This window comes from Microcebus murinus, chromosome 20 (assembly GCF_040939455.1).
Source record: "Microcebus murinus isolate Inina chromosome 20, M.murinus_Inina_mat1.0, whole genome shotgun sequence".
In the NCBI taxonomy this organism is placed as follows: Eukaryota; Metazoa; Chordata; class Mammalia; order Primates; family Cheirogaleidae; genus Microcebus; species Microcebus murinus.
In genome coordinates, this window is record NC_134123.1 from 21250370 (window position 1) to 21278193 (window position 27824).

Sequence of the window (27824 nt, forward strand, 5' to 3'; positions counted from 1 at the left end):
CCATGTATATATTTTTTTAGTTGGTGCAGCTAATTTTTTTCTATTTTTGGTAGAGATGGGGGTATTGCTCTTGCTCAGGCTGGTCTCCAACTCTTTTTTTTTTTTTTTTTTTTTTTTTTGAGACAGAGTCTCGCTTTGTTGCCCAGGCTAGAGTGAGTGCCGTGGCGTCAGCCTAGCTCACAGCAACCTCAAACTCCTGGGCTCGAGTGATCCTTCTGCCTCAGCCTCCCGAGTAGCTGGGACTACAGGCATGCGCCACCATGCCCGGCTAATTTTTTATATATATATCAGTTGGCCAATTAATTTCTTTCTATTTATAGTAGAGACGGGGTCTCGCTCTTGCTCAGGCTGGTTTCGAACTCCTGACCTTGAGCAATCCGCCCGCCTCGGCCTCCCAAGAGCTAGGATTACAGGCGTGAGCCACAGCGCCCGGCCTGGTCTCCAACTCTTGATCTCAAATGATCCTCCCTAAAGTGCTAGGATTACAGGTGTGAGCCACTGCGCCCAGCCTGCCTAGCAGATTTAAATAAATGCACAGGCACACACACACATACATACACACACACATTATACTTACATATAGACACATAAATATCTCTTTCTGTTATCTATATATTAAACACCATGAGTTCGTACTGAAACCTCGAATTCTAATTCAGCCCTGCAAGGTCCTTCCTCACCTTCCTCTGCTGCACATGAGAACCCTGGCTCTCAACATCATCCGTATATTTATTCATTCCCTCTCATCTATCATGCATACAAGGCAATTCGAGAATTGCTGTACTGATACCGTGTGAAAAATGAAGTAGGCTTTGAAAAGTTCCTTACACTTTACTCTCCATTTTTTCTATGTATGCCTCTTTTCTTTGCCCGTGTGTGTCTCCCAGATTTAAAAACAGAAAGAAAAGGAGAAAGAGAACAGCTCCCTATTTATTTAAAAATCTTTTAAGCAAAGGATTATTATGGCACTTCAAGTTCTAAGAACAGATAGGCCAGTCATGGGCGGAGGGCCTCCTCCCTAGCTCCTCTGCAAGGATGGAGTGTTCTGGTAGGTGGGCCGTGGGTCTTGAGGAGCCATGTCTGACAGACAGTGCATGCATTTTATTTTAAAGTAAACACAGCACTGTTTTTCCAGTTTTTCAACTGAAAGATAAATAAAATTGCTGAACCTTAGAACTTGAGTCAGAAGGAGAAGAGAGCAAAATTTTTAAAGCATTGCTCTTCAGTTAAAAACAATTTTAAATTTAAATTTGAAAAATTGTTCACCATTCTTCAGCTGAGGAGGAGGCGGGCAAGGGACAAAAGTGAAAGGCAGCCTGTGACAGTCCTGTAAAGCTGGTCGGAAGATATTGTCTTAGCTACAAACCCCAGTGCCTTGAACAGACCTCATGCAGAAACGGCTAAACCATTCCTGCATAGCCAGTTAGTTATTTTTATAAACCTGGTAAATCACCAAGACCCACTTATTCCAATCTTGTGGAATGCTCACAGTGATACTAAATTCTGAAGAGTTTTTTTCTTGCTCCTGAAATTCAAAATTATCATTAATGTTTTTTCTGATTATAAAAGCAATGTAAAATTTTATGTCATTTGTAGTCTACCACAGCAATATATGCTCCTAAAATTAAAAATATTAGTATTTTTCCAATTATTATTTCATGCATATTGTTAAACTAAAAAGACAAAAATATTCTGAGTATTTAGTATATGTCAGGCATTGGTCTCAATTCTGTCTCTCCGTACATATGTATAAACTCATTTAATCTTCCATGCCTATAAGGTAGATGGTATTGCAATTCCCTTTGATGAGGAAATGGAGGCTGAGAGATGTTGTGTAACTTGCTCAAGGTTGTATAGCAGGGGTTGTATTGTACGTGTGTATTTGTACCTTTTTTTTCCCAAATGGGAACTCATTATACATATTGCTTTGTAACTTGGTTTTTTCCACCCAGTTTTTTCCACGTCAATGAAACTAGACCAGTTTTAAATGGCTGCAATAATGGTTTATGTTTTTTTTTTTTTTTGTATGAATGCACCTATGGTTTAACCAATCTTTTATAGTTTATTTCTACTTTTTTACTATTCTAAGCAGCACTTTTGTTAATTCTTATAAAGATACCTTTGTGCTCCTATCCGTTTTCTCCCCTAGGGTAAATTCCCGGGCAAGCAATTGCTCAGTCAGAAGCAGGCGCACTTTAAGTAAAAAACAATTTTTTTAATATTAAAAAATTTTTTTTATTTCTCCCTTTCCTTCCCCCACTCACTCCCAGCTTTTCAAGTCTTTGGTGCCTGCTGCCTGTGCCCACTGCAAAATCTGAACGAATTTATACACACACTGTGAGTGTGCACACTTACCTGTTTTCCTGTACCCTCAGTAGCACTAGGTATTGTCTTATCTTTTTAACCTCTGCCAGACTGTTAGGACAAAGCAGTTTCTCTTTGTTGTTTTAATTGGCATTTCTTTTCATTTTTGCTCTCCCTTTTCTTCTTGAGGAACCTCCAGTTGGGTTTTTGCCCTGCTGCTCTGCTACAGTTGCTCGCACCAAGGTTGCTAGTGACCTCCATGTCACCACGCTAGCTCTCCTGCTCGAGTCATGAGCCTCACAGACTGAACGCAACTCATCGATCCCTCTTCCTTGACATATTTCACGCCTTGGTTTTCAGGACACCACGCTCTGTTGCTTTTCTGTCTATTTCTGTGGTCACTGTTATTCTGTCTCACTTGCTGGTTTTCCTCTTTGCCAGTCTCTGAGCACTGGGGGCGCCCCGAGTCACCTTAGTCCTGTGTCCACTTGTGGATCTGTACTCCTTCCCTTCATGAGCACATCTAGCCTCGTGGCTTTTTTTTTTTTTTTTTTTTTTGAGACAGAGTCTCACTTTGTTGCCCAGGCTAGAGTGAGTGCCGTGGCGTCAGCCTAGCTCACAGCAACCTCAAACTCCTGGGCTCGAGTGATCCTTCTGCCTCAGCCTCCCAGGTAGCTGGGACTACAGGCATGCGCCACCATGCCCGGCTAATTTTTTATATATATATCAGTTGGCCAATTAATTTCTTTCTATTTATAGTAGAGACGGGGTCTCGCTCTTGCTCAGGCTGGTTTTGAACTCCTGACCTTGAGCAATCCGCCCGCCTCGGCCTCCCAAGAGCTAGGATGACAGGCGTGAGCCACAGCGCCCGGCCTGGCCTCGTGGCTTTAATCTGTGCACCTAGGACTCGTAGCCCGGGCCTCTCCCCTGGCAACCAGAGATGGTATTTCCATCTGGTTCGCATCCTCAGATGAACATGTTAAAGTCTGAGCCACCCGCCTCTTGCAGCTTTCCATTCTGTGTTGCTTGGGCTAAAATCCTTGGTGTCCTCCTCGACTTCACTATTCAACACAACTGCCTTCCAGTCCATTGGCACTCCTGTCCGCATTACCCTGAAGGTACATTCTGGGCTCTGACCATCTCTCACTGTGACTGCTGCTGTCACCCATGCCCAAGTCACTGTCACTTCTCAACTGCAAAGGCCTCCTAATGGGGCTCCTTGTGTCTATCTTTGCCTTCCTACAATATGTTTTTGAACCCAGCAGCCAGAATAATTCAAACCATAAGTCACACTACTCCAGTGGGTTGCCTTCTCACTAAGGGGAAAACTCTAGTCCTTCCTTCTGGCCAAGAAGGCCCTTCTTAGCTTCCCGTCACCCCTGATACCTCATGTCAGCCATTCCCCCCCCCCTCCCGCTCCTGACGTCTTCCCCCATCTGGAGATTCAGGGCCTTTGCACCGGCCTCACCGCTTTCCTGAAACACTCTCCCCTTCCTGTCCACTCAGATGTCACTTCAGTGAGGCCTTCCTTGATCATACTGCCTTTTAAGAAAGTATACAATTCAGTGAATTAAAAAACCAAATTACTGAGTTGTATCATCATCACCATAAAATACGATCCCCATGCCTGTTTACAGTTAATTCCCATTTCTACCCCAGCCCCTGGCAACCAGGAATCTCCTTTCTGTCTTTTTTTTTTTTTTTTTTTTTTTTTTGAGACACAGTCTCACTCTGTTGCCCAGGCTATAGTGCCGTAGTGTCAGCCTAGCTCACACCAACCTCAAATTCTTGGGCTCAGGCAATCTTCCTGCCTCAGCCTCCCTAGTAGGTGGGACCACAGGCATGCACCACCATGCCCAGCTAATTTTTTCTATATATTTTTAGTTGGCCAATTAATTTCTTTCTATTTTTAGTAGAGATGGGGTTTCACTCTTGCTCAGGCTGGTCTCAAACTCCTGAGCTCAAACGATCCGCCCATCTTGGCCTACCAGGGTGCTGGGATTACAGGTGTGAGTCGCCACGCCACGCCTCCTTTCTGTCTTTAAAGATTTGCCTTTTCTGGACATTTCATAGAATAGGAATCATACATACATGATATGATAAATCATGGCCTGTGCAAAGCTGTCTGATTTGTGGCTACCCCTCCCCGACACTCCCTGTTTCCTTTCTCTGTTTTATTTTCTTTTTAGCAGTCATCTCCTTATAATACTGCATATTGTGTTTATTCTTCTTGTTTATTGTCCTCCAAAACTGGAACGTGAGCTCCCGAGGGGCAGGCACTTTGTGAATTTTGTTCACGCTTGTGCGCCATCCCCACGCTGTGCCTGCAGCACAAAAACACTAATACACCACACACAGCACCTGGGATGCCTTGAAAGAGTTACTTTCTCCTCTGGTTAGTGAGGATGAACGTCTTTTCTTGTGACTTAGGTCACTGTGGCCCATGTTGGGCTCATCTCTGAGGCATAGAGTGGGTCCAGCGTAGCACCAGGTGCCCACTTGGGGGAGGCTGTGGGTCCCAGCCCCCAAATGCCAGCCTTTGTTTCGTTTCACCCTCATCAGGCTACAGTCACTTCAGTGACTACTGTTTTTGTGATTGGCACCAGATGCCAGGCTTTGGGATGTAAAAGTGTCTTTGATAGTCTCTGAAATGCTCACTGTGTGTTGCTTTCCATCATCCTTCACCTCAGGCAGATACGCCCAAGCCAGGACCTCAAGGAATTCCCGAAGAAGCCAAAAGCAACCCCTTCCCACTCGCGCCCCTTCCCCCTGCGCTCCCCCCCCCCCCCCCATCTTCTGAAAGTCACAGCCCGGGCCCACCTCATGGCTTCAGTATCAGCCGAGAGCTGTTTGAAAGAAAAGGTCCTTTTAAGCCAGGAGTAGCACAAAGTAAACACACAGGCCCTGCAATGAATGTTCAAACAAACCTGCTCCCCGCGTCACCAGCTGAGGGGCTGCCTTGTGAAGCCTCACTTGCAGAAAGAAGAAAAGCTTTCTGTCAGAAATCCCTTCCCTCTACAGTGTTCTGTGAGGGTGTTGGCTTTGGAAGCTGGTCCACCTTGTGGGAACATGTATTTGAGCAAAGTGTGATTCCATCCCTGGCGAGGCGGTTCTGCATTTTCTATACTGTGAGCATTTGCATTTTAGCCTAGAGTAGGTGACCAATGCCTGATTTCCCCCCTTTTCTTTTTTTCCTTCTTAGCCTTAAGAATTTCTCAGTGTTGCATCAGGGGTTTTGTGTGAGACAAAATTTCCTTTTTCTCTGTAGGGCATTTTCTTTGGCTTGTGAGACTTGTCTGGAGCAGGGGACAGGGCTGCCATTTGTTTACCAGCATTCACGCCGTGAGTGTCTTTGAGCAGCACGAACAAGGCAGACAGCGTTGCTGTCCTCCCGGAATTCAGGATCTAGAGAGGAAAACAGACAGACATTGAAGAGACATATGGTGCAAACTATTCCCATTGAGACAGAAAAGTTGGGGCAAAGTACAGGGTGCCCTGCGACACGACACAGGGGACTTAGCCTAGCAGGTGCACAGAATATGTGTTGCAATCAAAGAAGGCTTCCTGGGAGTAGCCTAAGGAAGAGAAGGAATTGCCCAGGGCAATAGGAGGAAAGCAGTCCAGGCTGAGGGAACCACATGTGGGAAGCTTAGAGGCAGGAATGAACTGGCTGCAGTGAAGTCATGCAGAAGGCCCCAGGGCCAACCAGGCAGGGTGGGTGACAGAGCAGCAAGACCATGACCAAGGATGGCAGGGAGGAGGCAGGTACTAGATCAGTGCTGTCCAGTAGGAATATAATTTGAGCCACACGTGTAATTTAAAATTTGCTAGTAGCCACGTTAAAAAGAAGTAAAGACAAAACCAGAAACACAGGTGAGATTAATTTTAATAATGTATTTTAGTTCCACATATCCAAAGTGTTATTTTAACATGTAATCAATATAAAGAAAATTACTAATGACATATTTTACATTCTTTCTTTGGCATCAGGCCTTTCCAATCTGGTGTGTCTTTTTGATGATAACACATCTCAATCTGGACCAGCCACGTTCTAAGTGCTCAGGGGCTGCTGGGTGCTTGTGACTTCCACTTTGGACAGTGCAGGAATAGAGGTTGAGTCACTTGAGGGAGACTTGGGAAACGTCTCCTCCAAATCGGGTTATTGTTTGTGCAAGGACTGTGTTGTTTGCACAGGGCCATTTCCTCGAGCACCACAGGGCCATTTCCTCGAGCACCTGTGTCTGCTGTTTCTCAGCAGCCATGTCGAAATTCAGGTCCTAAACTGACTGCTGTTGCCAGCATGACATGGTGGCCTTGACTCAGTGATAGGAAAATGAGATTGTTGCCTGGATTCGAGCTGTTGCCTTCCCCTTGCCAAAAAGAAAACTGAAATGCTCTACCTGATATTTGGGCCTCTCTCTGGCCAGTCACGGGAGAACGGCTCCCTCCGGATGGTCCATTCCAGTGTCCCGGGGAGGAGGTGCGGCTGTCGGAATGTTGTCAAGATCAAACCTCATTGATCTCATTGTAGTGTTTGATTGTCCCTTTGCCTCTGGGCTGCTGGGATTCTGGGAGAGTTTCTTAGTGTAGGAGGCTTATTCTGGAAGGACAGTGAGTCTGTCTAGCAGTCTGGACAGAATAAGAGTGCCGCCACCACAGGAGTGGCAAAGTCAGTGCCACTGCTAGGTACAGAGTGGGACTTTCACCTTGGTGCCTGGCCTGGGGGTTTTGTTTGTTATGTACAGGACAGGAAGGCACATGCTTCTGAGAATGTGGTGTCTGTGCCTTTCCTCCCTCCCTTTCTCTCTCCTTCTCTTAATTGTTTATTTACACGTGTCACATAAATTCAGTCTCTTAGAGGGAGGAATTGCCAAACCCTCTTCAATGGATAGATCGCTTCTGTATATATTTGAAAAGATTCGTAGATTGCATCAAGTGAAAAATCTAAGGGGAGGACTTTGGGTCTAGGTTGATCTCAGTTCTGCATGTGTGGTTTGTATTTGTGTGTTTGTGCTGTGTTTGCAGGTACAAGGACTTCATACAAAGTTGCCAAAAGTGGTGATATCACAGGGTAGGGATTTGGAATGTACGTGTTAGTGGAGTAGGTATCATATTTCACTTTTCGGTATTTGAATTTTTTTTATAATGAGTGTGTTTTTATTTTTAAGTTAATATTATGTATTGTATCCACTTGCTACAAAATAATAATAAAGGATGTACTGTCAAGACAATATTATATAGCATAAGTGAGAAAAAATTTTTAAGCTATTACGGGAAATTTCAAACATTAAAAGTATCGAGAATAGTCTAACGAACCGTCCTGTGCCCATTACTAAGCTTTCAGGATGATCGAGTTGGCCTTCACCCCTCACCTTCTGTGGGCATATTTGCAAGAAAATCTTAGACATCATGTCATTTCGCTTGTCAACACTTTCCTATACGTGTCTTACTGATACGGTAATTATGAAAAAGATATACCCACTATGCAGTTAATGGAAATTGAAAAAAGAAACCTTCATTTCATAATCTTGGTCTTCAGACACAACATCATTTTTTCCTGGTTCATTTATTTCTTTGCCCCTTTATATACTTATTTATACAGGGTTTTAATAATAAGATGCATTCTATAATATCATTTTTTAAAACTTAACATTATGTAGTATGCATAATTTTGTATGTTGTTGTACACTCTTTATAATCATTAATTCACCTCTTTTTAAATTTTTTTATAAACAAAATTTTTTTCTTTTTTATATTTATTTATTTTTATTTTATTTTTTGTATTTCTTCCTATTTTTTTTTTTTTTGTGTGTGTGAACCCTAGATCTGGGAATAATCCACATCTTAATTGGAGCATAATATTTTCCTCTTTGAAACTATAATTTCTTAAAAAAAACCAATCTTTCAAAAGAGAATTTTTTAAAAGTGGAATTCTAACCAGAAAAATAATTTTCTAGGAGGGTTCCTACAGAACCTTTGAAAGGAGGTTTGTTCAGTGAGAGGTGTTTATAAACATGGCTTTGATATTGGGCACAGGGCGGGGTGGCGTGGTGGCTGTGGTTCCCTGCGGGCACAGAGAATGGACGATCTGTTGGAGCTGGGCTGGGTCCAGGGATGGAGATGGATGGTGTGTTGAGGGCTTTCCCTCCCCTTGAGGATGAGGAGCTCTAATGACAAGGCAGCGGGAGCTGATGTGAACTGACAATTTATTCTAAAGACTTCACTTTCTCAGATCTGTATTTATTTCCCCTAAGCCTGTTTTAAAAATTTAAAATATGCCGTGGCTTGCCAAACAGTGAGATTTACCAAGGCAGATGAAGCCTTTGTATCTCGTTTTAAGGGTTCTCCTCTGTCGGTTGGACAGACTGTACAGTAAGTACCTTGTTGCCGGGACGAATGAGAAGAATAACCAGCACTGAGGCATGTATGCCTATGCACTGATTTTTTTTTTTTTTTTGAGACAGAGTCTCGCTTTGCTGCCCAGGCTAGAGTGAGTGCCGTGGTGTCAGCCTAGCTCACAGCAACCTCAAACTCCTGGGCTCGAGCAATCCTCCTGCCTCAGCCTCCCGAGTAGCTGGGACTACAGGCATGTGCCACCATGCCCGGCTAATTTTTTCTATATATATTAGTTGGCCAATTAATTTCTTTCTATTTATAGTAGAGATGGGGTCTTGCTCTTGCTCAGGCTGGTTTCGAACTCCTGACCTCGAGCAATCCGCCCACCTCGGCCTCCCAGAGTGCTGGGATTACAGGCGTGAGCCACCGCACCCGGCCTTACACTTTTTGTAGTAAAGAAAATGTGTCACTGTGTGGGCTTCGGCTGTGCAACCCTGGGACTCTGATCCCGAGAAATAGGGATGGGTGTGCTAGGTGAACCGGTCGTGTTCTGAAATGAGAGTGCGAGTGCCTAATCCACCCTCCCCTTTCTTATTGTCCCTCTTCCTTCTCCTGTCTGAGGGCAGTCTCCCCATCCAAGCTGAGAGCCCACTTGTTCCTGCCTGTCCTTCCTGATTTACATCTCTCTCTGGCTGTCCTTCTCCATCTTCCTTGCAAGGTTGTCTTCCTTTATTTGACTATTGAAAGTGCTTCATTTATTTGACTATTCTGTGCTCTTCTTCACCTGTACCTCCTCTCTGACCGTGACCACTGTGTGCCGCAGATTAGAATCACAAGCCTAGAGCTCCCTCCCCATGTGTCTGATGACTGTCTTGGGCTTTCCTTGTGGATCTATTGGAAGCACCTCAGCATGTTGGAATCTGAACTCATCCCTTCTTCCCCAGACTTGGTCCTGTCCTGGTATTCTATATTTCAATGTGTAGAGTTCCTCCATTTGTCCAGTTAAGTGAGTTATTAGTAGAAACCCAGGAGGCCGGGCGTGGTGGCTCACGTCTGTAATTGTAGTACTCTAGGAGGCCGAGGCAGGAGAGTTGCTTGAAGGCAGGAATTGAGACCAGCCTGAGCAAGAACGAGACCCCATCTCTACTATAGGTAGAAGAAATTAGCCAGCCAACTAAAAATAGAAACAAAAAATTAGCCTGGCGTGGTGGCGTGCTTTGGTTGTCCCAGCTACTCAAGAGGCTGAGGCAGGAGGATCGCTTGAGCCCAGGAGTTTCAGGTTGCTGTGAGCTAGGCTAAAGCCACAGCACTCTAGCCTGGGCAACAAAGTGAGACTCTGTTTAAAAAAAAAAATAAACCCAGTAGCTGTTTTTGATACCTCCAGCTCTCTTGCCCACTCTCTTTTCTCATGTTTTCAGGTCTCTTGGTGTTTACTTTTGCAAGTCTTCCCACTTTTTTCATTTCCATTTATCCTACCCTAGTCCTTTCCTGGTTGCCAACATTTTTCCTCTGTGGCCTCCTGTCTGCTCTGCCTGTATCTGTCCTCACTTCCCTCCAGCTTGTTTTCCACACTGCGGACAGAATGATTTTTGAAACCACCAAGCTGATCTTGTCACACCTTCATTAAAAACCCATGAGTACCGTGCTCTTGCTCTTAACATAGAGAAAAACTCGTTAACACAACTGGCCCATGAGGCATTGCAAGGTCTGGCCACTACTTAGCTCTCCCCTACCCTCCTTTGGATGACATTCCATTCCAGTTCCACTCACCTCTGCTCAGTTTCCTGAATGCATTCAGCTCACTGTGCCACAGGGCCCTTTGCACATGACATTCCACCTTCCTGGAACAGTCTTCCTCTGTGCCCCACCCTGTAAGCTGTTAGCTGTGTGCTTGAAACTTCAGGTTGAGTTGTCAGTTCCTTAGGAACTTCTCCTGATTCCCTGACCAGGCCAAGTGTCTGGCTACTCATGGGTCTGTATATTGCTTATGTGAAATCTTTTTTCACAGTTTCAACTTTACATTTCTTTGTGAGATTATTTAGTTCCTTCTCTTTGTCCCACAGATTGTAAAGTTTCTAAACAGCAGGGACTATGTCTGTTTCCATTCTCCATTATAACCTAGCTTCTATAGCAGTATCTGGCAGATAGTGTGGGTACCCAGTAAATGTTTCTTGAATAAATGAACAAGAAAGAGAGTAAAAGAAAAATTTACAAACCAGCTTTGTAAAATGAAGCTATTTTCTCTAGAAGAGTTACTGCAACCCCCAGCAAAACAAAAGTTTAATTTATAGATGATAAAGGGTAGATTCCCTTATACTCCCATGTTCTGGGAAGACCCCACCAAGGTGTGAGTATTGGGGGCTGAGGGTAGGTGGGGTGAACAGAGTCGACATTGGTACCCAACAAGAATTCCAGTGTTTACAACCTGATCCTAGCTTAGTTGAAAAGACTTTTTCTTGTTAGGCTCTGGCTAGAATTGGAAGCCGAAGAGACATCGTAACAGTAAATCCTGGAAGCTCCTGGCTTCTTCCACTGCAAAGGGAATGAGAAAGAGCATTCTCTTTAAACCTGAGTGGACTCCAGCCTGTGCACGTCTGAGTTACAGGGAACCAGGGAGTGGAAAGGAGACTGTTTACTCTGTGCCCTTCTGGAATTTCCTCTCGTTCCATTCCTCTGTGCACCAGTGTTTTGCAGTTCTGTGTAGAGCGAGCACGGATGGACCTGTTAATGAAGGCAGTGCTTATTTTCACTCTCTTTTGATGGGCCTATGGGATTGAGGGCAGAGGGAGGCAGGAAGAAGCGGTTTGTCCCACCGAGCCGCTCTGTTAAGGCCAAATCAATCACGTCTTTATTGGGCTTTGGAGACTCTTAATCCTAGAGTACTTGGTCCCTCTTAAAAGTGTCCTACTTTTGCGTCTCATTTCATTTTTCTCAAATTTTCAGAAATCCTTACATTTGTATTCTGAATTAGGAAGAAAAAAAACCAGAAAAAGATTTTTCCTTTTAAAGATGTGTTTACATACATATATGATATGGTGGTGTGGGAGCGGGGAGGGACAGTGATGATAAAAGACGCCAACCTAGAAAGTTCTTTCATATACTGCTATGAAACCGCCCAGGCAAGTGTTCTGGATTTCATAACAGAATTGCATTATGGTAGCATGGTTTTTTGGCAGGTTTTCCTTTTGTTGGCATCAAGAAGGCAACTTCTGATGCACTATTTATCTATGTTTATTAGTACAATATGCAAACAACATATGAAAAAGTCCAGGTCAAGAAAAAAGTAACTCTTAGAAAAATATTACTCATCCTTGTTGCATGTACCAGCTCTTCTCAATAGGAAACTATTAACCTGAACCCACTTGTACATCTGAGGCTTTGAAGGGAGGAAAAATAAGAGTTAGGAGTTATTCCCCAAACAGCTTGGCTGGTGTATTTTCTACTTTTTTGTATTTCAAACTGTATTGGTCATGTTGAATTCTTGTAAGTATTTTAGTTAGTTTATAGTCACTGTTTCTGCCTTAGGTAGGCTGGCTTGGGTGGGTGAGGGGGTAAACTATTACAGGAAACATTAAGCACACACAGACGTGGAAAGAATAGTCGATGAATCCCTAAGTGTCATCACCCAGCTCAGAGGCTGTCCACAAAGGGCTATTCCTGTCTCATCGAACTGCCTGCCCAGCCCACTGGATTAATTTTACATAAATCCCAGACATATGTCATCCACAAATATTTCAGTATGCATCTCTAAAAGATGAGGACTCTTGAAAACCTTAACTGTGATGCCAGTTTCAAACCTGAAAAACTTAATGGTCACTATCGAATATCATCAACTATCTAGTCAGTTTTCAGTTTTCCCCCTCCATCTTATAAACTTTTGCTTTTGTCTTTTCCCATTGGGTCGCTTGAGTCAGAAACCACAGAAAATATTGATTGTTTAAGTCTCTCTTAACCCAACGGTTTCCTTCCTCTTGTCGCCCCTTGCAGTGTAATGTTGAAGAAGCTGGACAGCGTGTCCTGTACAGCTCCCCACATTTTGCATTTTGCCATGTGTCTCTCTGAAGCGTGGTTCAGTGTGTCTCTCTGTCCCTTTGTGTTTCCTGTAAACTGGTGGGCAGGGCTAGAGGCTGAAACTGACCTGGGTTCTTTTTTTCCCTCTCTGGCGTGGTGGTGGGCGTTGCTATCCGAGGTCCCTGGTGTCTGGCTGTATCTCTGGGTGTGCTGGCTTTCAAAGGGCTCTCCTGGCACGGTCCTTGAGATTTGCTGGGTCTTTTCCCCTAGATTCTCATATCCAGCCTCGCCGCTGCCTGTCGACCTCTGTTAAGTAGGATTATAAGGTATCGGTAACCAGTTGGTACTTAGAACAGAAGGAGGCAATCCTATAACCGCAGAAGTGTGTTTGCTGATTGCTGAAGTTAGCATGAGCTCAAGCCTTTGGCTGTCTCCATGGAACTTAAGTCTCTTGCCAGCGGAATATTTTCATTATATATGTTCCATTCGGTCCTAATTGATTCTGGCTTCCTCTAGCCATGCTCTAAATGGACACTTTTTGCAGCCCCTGCCTATGATTTGCCCAAAGCTCTGATTCCAAGAGATCAGTGGGTCTGTGGGGTCTGGCTCATGTGCTTGGTGGGAGTTGGGGGTCTTTCCTAACCTGTGCTGGGGAGGAGGCCAGGGTGGAGTCTTCTCAGACACTGCGTTCCTGGAAGACACTGCCATTGCCTTGGCCCAAGCCACCATCTGCTCTTGCCTGGACTGTTGTAGTGACCTCCTACCTGGTCTGGTCTATTTCAGCCCTTGTTCCTCCTGCAGCCAGAGTGGTTATGCTACAGTGGGAGTCAGGCCGCTTCCTTCCTCCCTCTAATGGTGCCCATCTCTCGCAGAGTCAATGCCAAGGACCTTGCAAGGGCTCTAAGGCCTTACTTGGGGGCTCCAGTGTCCTGCTGCCCTCGCCCCTTGCTTCTCTCTTCCCTCCCTCCTGCCCAGCCACACTGCCCCCCCCCCCCCCCGCCGCCCTTCAGACCTGCTAGGCATGCGCCACCCACCTAGCACCTCTGGGTGTGTATTGCTCTCTGCCTGGAATATTCTTCCTCCAGATATACCCATATGGCTTCCCCAGCCTTCTTTAAGTCTTTGCTAAATTGTCACCTTCTCAGGGACACTGTCCTCACCACCCCAAATTCACCTGCTTCCTCGTTTCATCTTTTCCTGCTCCACTTGCCACCTCCTAACAGATGCTGTGATGCATTTTCTGTTTTGTTTAATTGCATATTGTCTTTTTCTCCCAGCTAGAATACAAACATCCCAGGGCCACAGATTTTTTGTCTGTCTTGTTCCTGTGGAGTCACAGTGACTAGAATCGTAGGTGCTTTCAAAGCACAAACATGAGCTGCATGAATGCAGATAGAACAGGGCCCGATGAGGTCAGAGGAGTTAGTGAGTGTCCCATGCTAAGTCGGATTCTAGTTATGGAGATGGACTCACTACGCCCGCTTTTTCATGGGTTTCTTGATTTTTGAGCAATGCCTCAAAAGGCAATAGGATGACATGCTGGAGGAGAAAGGGTCTTTGTAGCCTCGTCAGCGTGGCTGTAGTGAAACCAGAGGGCCCCAGAGGTAAGGTGGCTACGGCTGCTATTTATAGCTAAGATTCCAGTATATGTTTTCCAGCCACACTTACGCCTTTTCAGTCTCCCTGTATGCTCAAGTCTGTCACTCAGTTAGCTAATGATTTCTTTAGTTCCATTATGCATTGTAGGGCTGCCCTGGCTCAGGTGTTCTTTTTTTTTTTTTAATAGAGAATAATGGGGTGTTCTGTTCTCAGAGGTTTAATTTTTTTAATAGCCTTGCCAATTAAAAAAATAACCTTTTTCCAGCTTTTTATTATGAAATTTACAAACATACAGAAGAATTGAACGAGTGATACAATGAATACCCAAATACTCTCCACGTAGATCCAGCTCTTGTTAACATTTTTCTGCTTTTGTTATATATATGTGTGAATGTGTGGCTGGGTGCATTTTTTTTTTTTTTTTCTGGAGCTATTGGAAGGTAAATTGCAGATATCATGACACTTTACTCTTAAAAACTTCAGCCTATTCTCCTGTAAAACCACTTGAGAAGAAGTACAGATGTCATCATAATCTACTCTTGCCTCTCCTAAGGATAAGAGCATCCTTATATAAAACTGTAGTAGCATTATTAAGCCTAAGAACATTAATAATAATTTCAAACATCATCCAATATCCAGTCTGCATGCAAATTTCTCCAGTTGTCTTAAGAGTTTTTTTTTTTTCAAAGCAAGGCTTAGTCAAGATTCATGCTTCTTTAAGCATGAATTATTCTTTAAGCATGATTCATTCTTCTTTAAGCATGATTCATTCTCATGTTTCTTTAAATTTAGAAAAGTCTCCCTCCTGCCCCATCCTCCACTCCAGCCCCCACCCCATTATGGTATAGAAGTCCCACATTCTGGCTTTGTCTGATTGCTTCCTCATGGTATCATTTTATCTCTTTCTCTATCCCCTTAGTTCATGAGAACTGGGAAGTGAGTTAGAAGCTTGATTAGGTTCAGGTTAAATGCTTTTAGCAAGAGGACTTTATTTATTTATTTAGAGACAGAATCTCATTCTGTTACCCTGGGTAGAGTACAGTGGTGTCATCATAGCTTACTATAATCTGAAATTCCTGGGCTCAAGCAATTCTCCTGCCTCAGCCTCCCTAGTATCTGGGACTACAGGCATGCACTACCATATCCAGCTTATTTTTTTCTATTTTTAGTTGAGGTGGGGTCTCACTCTTGATCAGATTGGTCTTGAACTCTTGACTTTAAATGATCTTCCTGCCTCAGCCTCCCAGAGTGCTAGGATTACAGGTGTGAGCCACCGTGCCCCAAGAGGACTTTAAAAGTGACATTTTGTACTCCATTACATCAGGAAACATGTGGCATCAGGTTTTCTTGTTCTCAACGATCCTAAATCCGTCCACTTGGCTGTGATGGTAGCAGTCAGAGGTCTCAAAGAGAACAGTGGAGGGTTATATTCTCAAAAGTTTAGTTTAAAGAAAAAAGAATCTCCCTCCCCTCACTGGCTCTTTTTAAAGGTAATATGTGTCTCAAAGGGCTATAAGGTCATTTCTGAGCCTACAAGTATGTCACGATTCTGCTGGAGACGATTAGTGGATAAACTAGATAGAAGAGCTAAGTAGGATCCTTGAGATGAGACAACAGAGAGAAAAATTCTGGTTATGCCCCTGGCTTCTTCCCGAGGGCCCTAGCAACGTGACTGTCTCGGAGGCCAAAATCTGTAGCAAGAGTCCTTGGGTTCCTTCTCCTTCCTGTTGACCATTATCATCCATCCAGGTGGGATGGAAAAACATACCCACACTCCATTTATAAAATCATGGCCTTTGAGATAACAAGAAAGGAATCAAGGAGCCTTTCTGGAATGCTGTTCCTCCAGCACACTTCCCATGGTGTTGTAGTTAGTCCAAAGGCTGGAAATCTTTAGGTGGCATCCTAGAAACAAGATGAGAAGAGAGTTCATCTTTGTGATGGTTAGTGGCTTATCTTGGAGAATTTTGTGGAGTTTGTTACTACAACCTAAAAAAGTCTCAGAAAGGTCAAGAGAAGAGTGACTATAAAATGAATGAGAAGTTAGACCCAGAGAAATCAGGGCTCTTCAGTCTAAAATCAAGAAAGATAATAAAAGTGATATCTTATTAGGAGCTTACTAGGTGCTGTTTAATTCTTTACAAGGCTCTTCTGGCAGAGGTGCTGTGATTACTCCTGTTTTGCTGGTAAGGAGACCAACACCTGGGTTAAGTAATTGGCTTCGTGCTGCACAGGTCTTAGGCAGTGGAACTGAGATTTGAACCCAGAAAGCCTGACAACACCTGCCCTATGAACCCCTGTGCTGTATTGCCACTGGGCCTGAGCATTATGGAGGAGGGAGACACTCCTTGACTTTTAAAAGAAATATATAAACATTTCTTATCTCAGAGTTTCAGTGGGTCAGGATTTGGGAGCGGCTTAGCTGGGCAGTCTGGCCTGGGATCTCCCATGAGCTCGCAGTCAAGAAACTGGGCTACAGTCATCTGAAGGTTCGGCTGGGGCTGGAAGATCCCCTTCCAAGGATGGCAAGTGGTGCTGGCAGTTGAAAGGCCTCAGTTCCTTCCCACACTCCTTGGCTTTTGAAGGAACTAGTTTCTGCTGGAAACTACTGGTGTTATTTTGTGGAAATTTGAACTTACCAAGGCCCTCAGTGAAGCTAACTGAAAATAACAGCAGACCCAGAAAGGATTTGGGGAGCTCCCTGGCAGGAAAGAGGCTGGGGAAGGCGGAATGCTTAAGAGGGCTTGCACCTGGAGGGTAACTGCTTTCTACCTTATTATAATAGATCCTTAAATTGATGCAGTCTTTTCTGCTAAGTTCTTGAAGGGCTTTGTCTGTTTCTTAGATTTGGAGCAGGCTTTTTGGTAGGGAGAAGGTCGGTTATCTCTAGAAAATGCCCAATTTACCTTAGTGCTTATGGAGACACTTAATTCAACATACGTTGTCTTATTCTAGAAAACAGGGAAGATAGCTAATTAAAAAATACAGCAGCAACTAAGAAATAAAAGGATGTGGCAGAGTGGGTGGGTGGTGGGTGGTTAGGTGACAGGGGAGGTTCAGATATGTGGTGCTTCCCTGACCTGGCTTTGTAAGGTGTGGGGTAGCATGGAGGAACTACGGACCCTGTAGAAATCTTCTTAAAATGCCAGCTCTCTCGGTGATTATTAAACACGGGAGGCCATGGCCCCTGACTGGACCGCACTGAACTGAAGGATTAGTGCGGCCTGAATGCTTAACCGGACAGGAGCTACTTGGTGTGGCCAAGCTCAGTGGTGGGGTCAACAGCGTGTGGCAGCAGTGGTTTCTAGCCTGCGTAGGGTTTGGTGCTCCCGCCTGGTGTCAGCTTGTTCTGTTTTCCTGCCACTCGCCCATGGTGCTGGATGCCCCGGGCTGCTTCCCACCCCTCTCTCCTTCTGTGACTCATGGGGCTGGCCAGCCTGGATTGAACTTGTATTGTTTTAAATTTTTCCCTTTATTTAAGACAATATATTTTCAGGATCGAAAATTTAAAAAACATGTTTGAACACAAATAAGAAACTAACAAGTCTCTGCCATCCCTCATCTAGAGATAGATGGCTCTTGCTGGCATTTCCTTGGGCTTTGCTGACCTGTAGCTATGGGTGGTGCGATGCCACTTGCAACTGATATCTTCCTCTGTACGCCATCACTAGCCCTCTCTTTTCGCACACTGTCGCAAGTAGAAGCAAACAAATTAGTAAGTTTGAAATTATGTAGCTAACCTTGTGATAGAAAGTGTTTAGGGTATTGTCTGTCACCTGCCTAGTACAACAATGATAACATTAGATATATTCCTTCCCGCTTTCTTTTGTATGCCACGAGAGAAATTTGAAGATGCAGAAAAGCATTCTCTGGGAAGCCAGAGTACATGCAATGGGAGTTTCTTTTTTAGAGGATCTTAACCCGGGGTGCATTCGCTTTAGTCCCATCCATGTTGCCTTTTGTGCCCAACAGTGGAGAACACGCAGCTGACCCTGAACCTGCAGACAGAGAACAAAGGCAGCGTTGTCTCGGGCGGAGAGCTGACAATTTTCCTGGACGGGCCAACTGTTGATCTGGGAAGTGTGCCTAATGGCAGTGCTGTGACAGACGGTGAGTGCCGCCCTGCTCCTCGGGGCTGTGCCGGGACGGGGCGGGGCTGGGCAGGAGACAGGAGGTGCTGAGAGCCTGGATCTCTCCCAGGCATCTTGGTTTGGGTACCGCTCAGCCTGGCCCACAGTTAGCCCTGACTCTTCCTAGCATTCCGGATCAAAAGCATGACATGATTTTTCAAGGACTGCTTTCTGACCAAGGGCCACAATAAATGTCATCTTTGTAAGTGTGTTATTGTTTGGTTTGACAGCAGAGGGAAAAACATCTTTTTAAACCACATGGACTTTGGAAAACAAAATGTCTTTATCAAATGTGACTTTGGCCCATTTTTTTTCCCTTCCTAATATAGTTGAACTTCCTAGGGAGGCTAAGAGTGATTTGTTGGGAAGGGGCCAGTGTATTCTTCTAGAGATACACACTAGCAAAATACAGAAAGCAGCAGGGAGATTGGAGCTTGTTTCCAGCTCTGTCCTGAACATTGGTAGTGTCTTTCTTTTGATCTAGTCTGAAATTAGTCACCTTTGGGTCTAGCAGGAAATTATTTCACGAAGTCTGAGGTCTGAAATGGGTTGGGTTTCTCTATAATTTTTCTCATTAAGTGTTTTGTTAGATGTGATGTAATGATGGGAATTTCCAGGTGCCAAACAGGCTTTCTGTAGCTTCACAGGAGTGAAATTTGAATTCGAATTCAGGGGCAGTTGGGTGGAATCTCGGTGGATGCATGGGCCTTGACTGCCAAGAGGAATCCTTCAATTGGATTGAGCAGTGCTTGGGTGCTTTTGATGCCTGGAAAAAAACATGCCTTATTCAGTCCTTCAATATATACATACATCATTGAATGCCTGGTATGTACTAGGTCTCAGACCAGGTGCTAGCCAGATGGCAGTGGGCAAAATTCACATGGTCTCCACTTCTTGAAGGTTATAATCTACCTGGTGGGGGCTGGGGACAGGAGAAGTTAGGCATCAAATGAGTAAACACGAATAATTCCACAGCTGTAATTGTGACAAGAACCATGAATGAAGATTAGGTGGTATGAGAGTCCTGAACTTTAGGGGGATCTTATCTAAACTGGGGGGTTTAGATGAGAAGGGAAGGTTTCTTTGAGGAAGCTGAGACTTGAAGTCTGAAGTGGTTAGACAGGGTGTGGAGTAAAGGGATGGCTTAGAGGCAGCTGGTGTGGGTAGGTCACGGGGGGAAGGAGAGTGACGGAGATGGGGCCAGAGAACTCTGTAGGGATTTGGAAGCTCATGCTGAAAAACAGAAAGCCGTTGAAGGGATTTTCGTAGAAGACTATCATGATGTGATTTGGTTAAAAGCTCTCTGGCTGTGCTATGGAGAAATGCCCCCCATTCCTTGCCCCCACTTTGCCTGGTCGGCATCTGTCTTCCATCTCACGTTTTTGAGGGTGAAGTTCATTTCATGTGTAAGGCAATGTGCTTGCAAGCACCTTGGACGTTCTTGAATGTCTTGGAGAAGAGAAGCTGTTTCCCAGGTTGGAGGCCCATTGTTCTGGGGCGCGCATCAGCTCTCACACGAATGTCCCTGTTCCTTCTCATGCCCGGCACTGCCGCTTGCTAGATGTCCCCACTCCCTATCCCGCCACGGTGGGGAACTCTGATGCACACAGGGGCTTCTGTTCCTGGCAGCCAAATCTCAAGGGTTGAGCTTCTCAACATTTCCGTCTTTTTCTGTGATTCATCCCCTTTCTAGGATCACAGCCGCCTTCGAGGGAGTCCAGTGGGACAGCGGTAGCTCCGGAGAACCGGCACCAGCCCCCCAGCACCAACTGCTTCGGTGGGAGATCCCGGTAAGAACCCCCTCGTTGATGAGAAGGAGCTGGGAAGATGCTTAAAGCTATTGAAATCACACTGGGAAATGGCGAGAGACACAATGTATGTTAAAAACTGTTGGAAATTTCCAGGGATCTTATAACTGACATAACATGTTAAGGAGGCCAAGAGATGAATACAGAACTCATGATTCTTTAGAACGGTTGGAGCTTCCTTGATGAGGATTCAGACTGGCTGAGTTGTTGTTTGGATAAAGGGAACTGTCAAACAGAGAATTTGACTGCTTATTTGTATGTCAGGGGCTCTGGCCACAGTCATTCTTCCAGGACACACATAGAAACGCTTGGGGCAGTGGTTTTTTGTATGTGACATTGTCTGTGCATTTCTATTTTGGGGGATGGCCCTGGTTCCCTTTGGAGTGTTGGTTAAAACCTCCTATGCTTAGAGTCTGAGTTGTGTTATACTTGTTATACGTATCACAGCTGATGTAATTTTATTTACTGAAATTCCCAACTTCTACCTGTGCTAATGGTGCAGACTCATTTCCATGGCAACTGAATTTCTAGGGAGGAGAATCGCTTTATGTGTATTAGAGAGACCAGGGAGGGAGTTGGGACCTGTGTTTATTGTTTATTATAATGTGCAAAATCCCCAGACGTCTTAAGGAAATTTTAAGGAAAAGAATCATTTAAATGTAGTTTGTAAATCTTTATTATCTGCGGTGTGTAGGTGAATAACTGGTAGTAAAAAATCTTCCCAAGCAGATCCAAGGGAGTAAGGAATCACGCTTTGACAAACTGAGTATGATTTGACAAACTGAGCCAATAGCCACAGCATCTTTTTTTTTTTTTGAGACAGAGTCTCGCTTTGTTGTCCAGGCTAGAGTGAGTGCCGTGGCATCAGCCTAGCTCACAGCAACCTCAAACTCCTGGGCTCAGGCAATCCTACTGCCTCAGCCTCCCAAGTGGCTGGGACTACAGGCATGTGCCACCATGCCCGGCTAATATATATACTAGTTGGCCAATTAATTTCTTTCTATTTATGGTAGAGACGGGGTCTCGCTCTTGCTCAGGCTGGTTTTGAACTCCTGACCTGGAGCAATCCGCCTGCCTTGGCCTCCCGGAGTGCCCGCCTCGGCCTCCCAGAGTGCTAGGATTACAGGCGTGAGCCATCGCGCCTGGCCAGCCACAGCATCTTGAAAGATCTCCTGGGGACAGCTGTTAGCTTCTCCAGATTTGGTGGTTTTGTGGGTTTTTGAAGTCTCAGTGACTGGCTGGCGCCAGAGCAAGAAAGGGCAGGGGACGTTTGGATCTTTTTCCATAGCGTCATTAGAAGCAGAGGTGCCGTTTCCCTGCTCTCTTTTCTCCAAGTCTCTGCAAAGGTGTTGCCTCTTATGCTGAAGACCAGTCACGTTTCCGTGACTTGCTGGATGACGTACAAGATGGGATAAACAGTCTGGTCCCACAAGGTGAGGACCAGCAGTATAACTGGCAAATCTTGTGTCCACAGAGGAACGATGAACATCCCCAGCTGGTGGGGACAGAACCTCTCAGCGGGAACAGCATGGGGTGAGGAACACTGGAGCATTTCACTCTTCGGAGAGTGACACCTTCTTAGCTTTGGCACCAGTCACTGCCATCGGGGGCTCTTAGCTGACCTGGAGAGTTTGTGTCAGTCACACTGATGTCACTGAATTTGGGCTCAAAGCCAGAGTCTAGCTCTTAACAGGTTTGAACCTAAATTCTTGACCTATTTATTGGTCTCTGAATTTCTCTACTTGATCAACCTTGAAATTTATAGATCTTGACAATGCGTGCTTATTGTTGTTTGTGTTGAGGACTCTTTGCTGTTAAAACAGCAGCCATGGCTGGGCGCAGTGGCTCACTCATGTAATCCTAACACCCTGTGAGGCCAAGGTGGAGGATCATTTGAGCCCAGGGTTTCGAGAACAGCCTGAGCAAGAGCGGGACCCCATCTCTACTAAAAATTGAAAAAAATAGGCAGCTGTGGTGGTGCATGCCTGTAGTCCCAGCTACTCAGGAGCCTGAGGCAGGAGGATAGCTTGAGCCCAGCAGTTTGAGGTTGCAGTGAGCTATGATGACACCACTGCACTCTACCCTGGGTGACAGAGTGAGACTCTTGTTTCAAAAACAAACAAACAAATAAAAAAATTAAAAACAGCAGCCAGATATCAACAGAAAATCAGATACATTCGGGCCTATCACACATAGTAGACATTCAGTGCTTGTGGTTACTGGTGGGCAAAGTGCCTTCCAGACGACACAAGCTCTGGGAGCCCTTCCTGGTCTGCTGTCTGCTGCAGCATTTTAGGACACGTGGCCTCTGAATTTTCATAGGTCTCTGCCCTCTAAGTATTTACTGTGCATTCCCATGGAACCTCTGCCATTCAGCGGGAACGACTTCTGAACATATCACCCAAAGGCAGTGTCTTTTAAAGAACCCTCTTCCCCTTTGCTGTGGCGTGTCTGAAGTCACTGTGCACCTGTACTAACAGCTGTGGGTGTTCGCTGGTGGTCTGCGGGATGAGAGTGTGGGGCTTTGTAATCGGGAGGTGTAGACTGAATCCTGGCCTGTCCTGTACTTGCTGTGTGATACTGGGCAAGTCAAGAAACCTCTCGGAGCCTCAGTTTTTTCACTTTGTAAGGTGGGGATTTCACCTGCCTCATGGGGTCATTGTAGGGACTCACTGAGATGAGATGTGTCAGGTCTTGTGTGCTAGGAGCTCTCAGGGAGGGTGGCAGTGGTTTTCTTTGTGTGTGGATACTGTCTATTGTGCACCCCATCTCTCCATCCCCAAGCCTGAGAAGGGAGGTGTTGACATGAAGGACCGTAGTTGGGAGGTGATGAATCAGTCCTTTGGGATTCAAGGGCAGTCCTCTGCTGTCCCGGCTTTCTGGGGGCAGAGAGAATGATGGGCTTCTGCCTGCTGCCTTCCAGACTAAATATTTAGCTTTTGCCGTCTGAAGGGTAGGTTTTTCTTGGACTTGGGTGCTGTTCACCACGATCAAACAAAGGTGCTCTGACGCGCCCGTGAAGGGGAAAGCTGTGACGTCAGGGCGGCACTTTCCTCTCCTCCTTTGCCCTGCTTTATAGAGCTGTGGAACTACAACTGTGAAAGGGTTTTATCTTAGGGATTCAGCTGCCCACGTTCATACTGCAGAGCTGCCATTCGCTTGCTAGGCCAGGTCCCAAACCTCTGTTTCTTAGTGGGGTGTCGCCTTCTCTTCAAAAGTAAATCATCAGGTGAAACATCTCTGATTGTTTCATCATCTAGTCTGCCACGTGGAAGCCAGGATGGGACTGCCACCAACAATTCACGTGGCATAAATTTGTTTGCAGACAGACCGTGTTGGTATGCACTCAGTTAATAGCGTAAATTGTCGTATGCAAGTCCTGGAATGGAATACTGTCCTGTAGTAATAATGGGTGAAAGATGGTTACATCAGTGTGGTGGAATCTCAGATATATAACGTTGAGCAAGAGAAACAGGTCACAGAAAAAAATATATAGTGTGATGATGGCAGGTATAGAAAGTTACAAGTACAAAACTAAACAATACATGTTTTATCGATAGCTTTGCAGGTAGTAAAGCTATCAAAAAATGAATGGGAATAATTAACCTTGAATTCAGGAAAATGGTTTTTTTTGGGGGGAAGGAGACTGGTGTAATGGGGAAAGGGTACAGAGAAAGTTTTGAAGGCACTGGTCATGTTATTTCTTACCCCGGATGAGGTCCTGATTGTTCATTTTATCATTCCTCTTTAAACTGAATATATATTTAATATATTCCTTTGTTTACATGGTATATTTCACAATGAAAAAAATTAAAACATGTCATCTACCAACCTAAGGAAACTGACCAGTGATGTTATTGGGTTGGTGAAATTATTGTTTGGTCTCAAGGCAGATAGATTTCAGACTTTAGGATTTCTGGAGCCTTGGTAATAGCTACTTGTTTTTCTTCTACCTGGTTCGTACATGCAGCAGTGTAGCCGGTGATTCCAAACTTATGCTCACGTTAGCCTCTTAGGCTGCACTGCTATCACTTAGAAATCTCAGGCCTCAGAAGTTAGTTTGGGAGTTGGGGGAGTGGGTTCCAGATAATAGCTAGCCACCTCCAGAAAACGCATGAGAATAGCATTAATCTTGGTGACCTGAAGGCTGATTAACACTATTTGGTATTTGATTGGAGTAGAGACAAGTACATGGTGCACCCCAGGTTCCTGCCTGTTAATGTGCCACCCTGCGCCGTGTCCTTGGCCAGTGTTCCTCGTTCCACTGTAGCAGCAGAGCATCCCTGGGATATTATGAAGCCCCTGGGAGAGTGTGCGCTAGTTGGCACTGGGAGTCCCTACCATGTCCTTTAAGGATTGCTCAGTGTTTCTTTTATTTTGCTGGAGTGAGGGCTGGCTTTGGGAACCTTGCCAACATCAGTTCAGCTTGTGAAGATCTAGCGTGTGCCTGGAACTGGGCACACATTGCACAAAGCGTGCCAGAAGCACCCAAGTTCGTCACTGTACCCTCTACAGTGGGCTGAGTCTTTGTGACATGAGAGATATTTATGAAATAGGCAGCTAGAACTGTGAGCACTGTGAGAAGCTCAGAGAGCAGAAATCAGCATGTGGAAAATGGATGGGAGTTTGCAGAAATACTGTTTTCCATTGTCCAGTGGTTCATTACAGTGTCTCGGGCTACCTGGCTCAGGGAGCTAAGGAGACCCAGTAGGGAAGTGTATGTGGAGGGGAAAAGAAGCCCATATAGGGGGTCCACACTAGTATTGGCAGCTCTTTTCAGAGTTACCTGTAGGTTAGAAATGGTTGTGGAATTCCAGACTGAAGAGTGAAAAGCCAGGATATCTGAGCTCCTTTGTGATTTGCTTATTCTTATTCTTAGCTTATTCTTAGTTTTTTCCCCCCTCCTCAGCTATTATATGAAATCAGGGAATGTCTCAGTCCAATTAGTGTTGCTATAACAGAATGCCCGAGGCTGGGTAAGTTATAAAGAAAAGAGGTTTTGGCTAATGATTCTGGTGGCTGGAAAGTCCAAGATAGGCATCTGGTGAGGGCATCCTGCTGCTTCTGTTGGTGGCCTCTGAGTGGAAGTTTTTCCCAGGTTCCCAGTGATTGTCAGGAGAAAAGAATTTCAGGATGCACCATGTAAGCCAAGCAAGCTACGGCTTTTTTTATTGAAAGTGAAAGGACAGTCTCAAGAGAAAGAGCAGGAGCAGACTAAAAAGAGCTCCTGCACCAGGAGGAAGTGGTTTTGGGTCTTTTGACATTTCACTAATTGAGGGGAGGAATATTCAAGGGTAAGGGGTTGGCTTTTATTAAGAATTTGAGTAGTGATTCCTAGATTTGGATTCCCTCCTATTTTCATACTTTATTTATTTTATTTACTTACTTATTCATTCTTTCATTCATTTTATTTATTTATTTGAAACCAAGTCTTGCTTGGTTACTTGTGCTAGAGTGCCATGATGTCAGCCTAGCTCACAGCAACCTCAAACTCCTGGGCTAAAGCGATCCTCCTGCCTTAGCCTCCGGAGTAGCTGGGACTACAGGCACGCGCCACCATGCCTGGCTAATTTTTTGTATATATATTTTTAGTTGGTCAGTTAATTTCTTTCTATTTTTAGTAGAGACGGGATCTCACTTAGGCTGGTTTTGAACTCCTGACCTCAAGCAATCTGCCCACCTCAGCCTCCCAGAGTGTTAGGATTACAGGCGTGAGCCACCGCGCCTGGTTCAACCAGACTCTTTTTAACAACCTGCTCCTGAGATAGCAGAGGGCGTTAATCTATTTATGAGGGATCCACCCCCATGACCAAACACCTCCCACTAGGCCACACCTCCCAGCACTGCCATGTTGGGGATCACATTTCAACGTGAGTTTTGGTGGGGACAAACAAATCAGATCCCAAACCATGCAGGGAGTTAAGGTTAAATCAAGCCCATAGGACTGTCTGTGTGTGACGTTGCTCTTCCAAGCACAGCCTTAAGGTTTCTTCTGGCTTGAAAAGCTGGCTCCTCTGTCTGGAATCCCTGTCAATTTTCCATAGTCATGCAGAGAAATGGAACAGAAAAAAAATGGAAGAATGTGTTGAATTTACTTCTAGGTTCATGAAGCTTTTCACTAATTGGTTTCAAAGCTGTGTTGGAGATATTGAAGCTACATATAAAGGCTTAAACAATTTATCTTCCTTATGTGTGCATGTATTTAAATTATTTTGTATAAGAGTGCATGTGAATGTGCAGGAGTGAGAGAGACAGAGACAGAGACACAGAGAGAGAGACAGAGACAGAGACACACAGAGAGAGAGAGAGAGAGAGAGAGAGAGAGAAGGTCTGGGAGCCTTGACTTTGCCTATGTCCCATGTCACTCGTCAGTATTGGTTAATGTTGGCCAGAATCTGCATTTTAACACACTCCTCCCAGGGCTTCATTTACATGGAAAAGTTTCAGAACCTCTTACGATGGTTTTCATTCTCCCTCTTTTACTGTTCTGTTTTGTCCTGCTTTGATGAAAACATATCAACATTATTAGCTCGCTTGCCCTGGCACAATGACCTCTGAAGACTTAAAAGCTCTGTAATCTCAGAGACTTATAAAGCCCATGGTCTCTGGTGAGCTCTAAATAGCTCATCAGCTGTGTCTGCAGACAGCCCATCCCAGAAAGGAAAGAAAAATAAACTCAGCCGGGTGTGAGTCTGCTGGGAACACTTCAGGAAGTCCTGGGAGGGCGTGGAGAGAATTGGGAAGCAAAGCTAACTGGGAAGGAGGGATGGACAGGAGCTGAGCCTGCCCGCGGGCACTGGGCCGTTCTCTCAGTCACTGTTGGCCATTCCCGCCCCTCCATCTATTGAGATGACTAAAGGGTACGTGATTGTGTTGTCTATCAGCATGAATCTGAATTTAGCATCTTTGCTGTTTTCATTCCAGCCTCCCACTCAATAGCTTATAAAGTCTGGCTATATATAGCCTCATTTTTATTGCCGGAGAAGAGAAAGGAGTAAAAGCAATATGTGTAATTCATTTATTCATTTGTTGATAACCACGACACAGTCCTTGCTCACAGGGAGCTTGTGGGTAGGGCTTTCTTCTGAGTAGCTGATAAATAAGGAATAGGTTTAAGACAGTGGACAAGGGCCCCACTGCATCCTCAAAGCTAGACATCCAAAGGTAATCATGGCTAGGCACAATGGCACACGCTTACAGTCCCAGCTACTCGGGAGGCTGAGGCAGGAGGATCGCTTGAGCCCAGGAGTTTGAGTGAGTGCAGTTAGCTATGATCATGCCTGTGAATAGCAGCACTTCAGCCTGCACAGTGTAGTGAGACCTTGTCTCTTGGGAAAAGAAAACAAAAAAAAAACCTAAAAAACGTGAGAAAATAGTGAGAGAAAAGTAATCATGGAGATTAATTACACATTCATTTATACATTGATTTATTAATTATGCATTAATTAAAATGATGACAATACATTATTATGCACTTATTTATTCAGATCCATTTGTTTCATAGGTATTTATTTGGCATTTCTTCTGTATGATCTGAGAGAGTTGTGGTAGGTTCCAGAAAGCTGATTAGGAACTAGGAGGAAGGAAGGCAGATATGGGTAGTTAAAGGCATATTCATTTGACAGACATTGAATGC

General features: G+C 44.8%; 2 protein-coding genes across 3 annotated transcripts in view; one reads left to right on the plus strand and one right to left on the minus strand.

Moving 5' to 3' along the window:
• Positions 1-27824, minus strand: part of NOB1 (NIN1 (RPN12) binding protein 1 homolog) — a 153113-nt gene that overhangs the window by 60870 nt on the left and 64419 nt on the right. The window lies entirely within an intron of this gene.
• Positions 1-27824, plus strand: part of WWP2 (WW domain containing E3 ubiquitin protein ligase 2) — a 139786-nt gene that overhangs the window by 41641 nt on the left and 70321 nt on the right. For both annotated transcript variants that reach the window (XM_012742395.3, XM_075995754.1), the window contains 2 exons: positions 18223-18360; positions 20074-20170. In XM_012742395.3, the coding sequence (XP_012597849.2) occupies positions 18223-18360; positions 20074-20170 (235 nt within the window). The remainder of the gene's footprint in view (positions 1-18222; positions 18361-20073; positions 20171-27824) is intronic.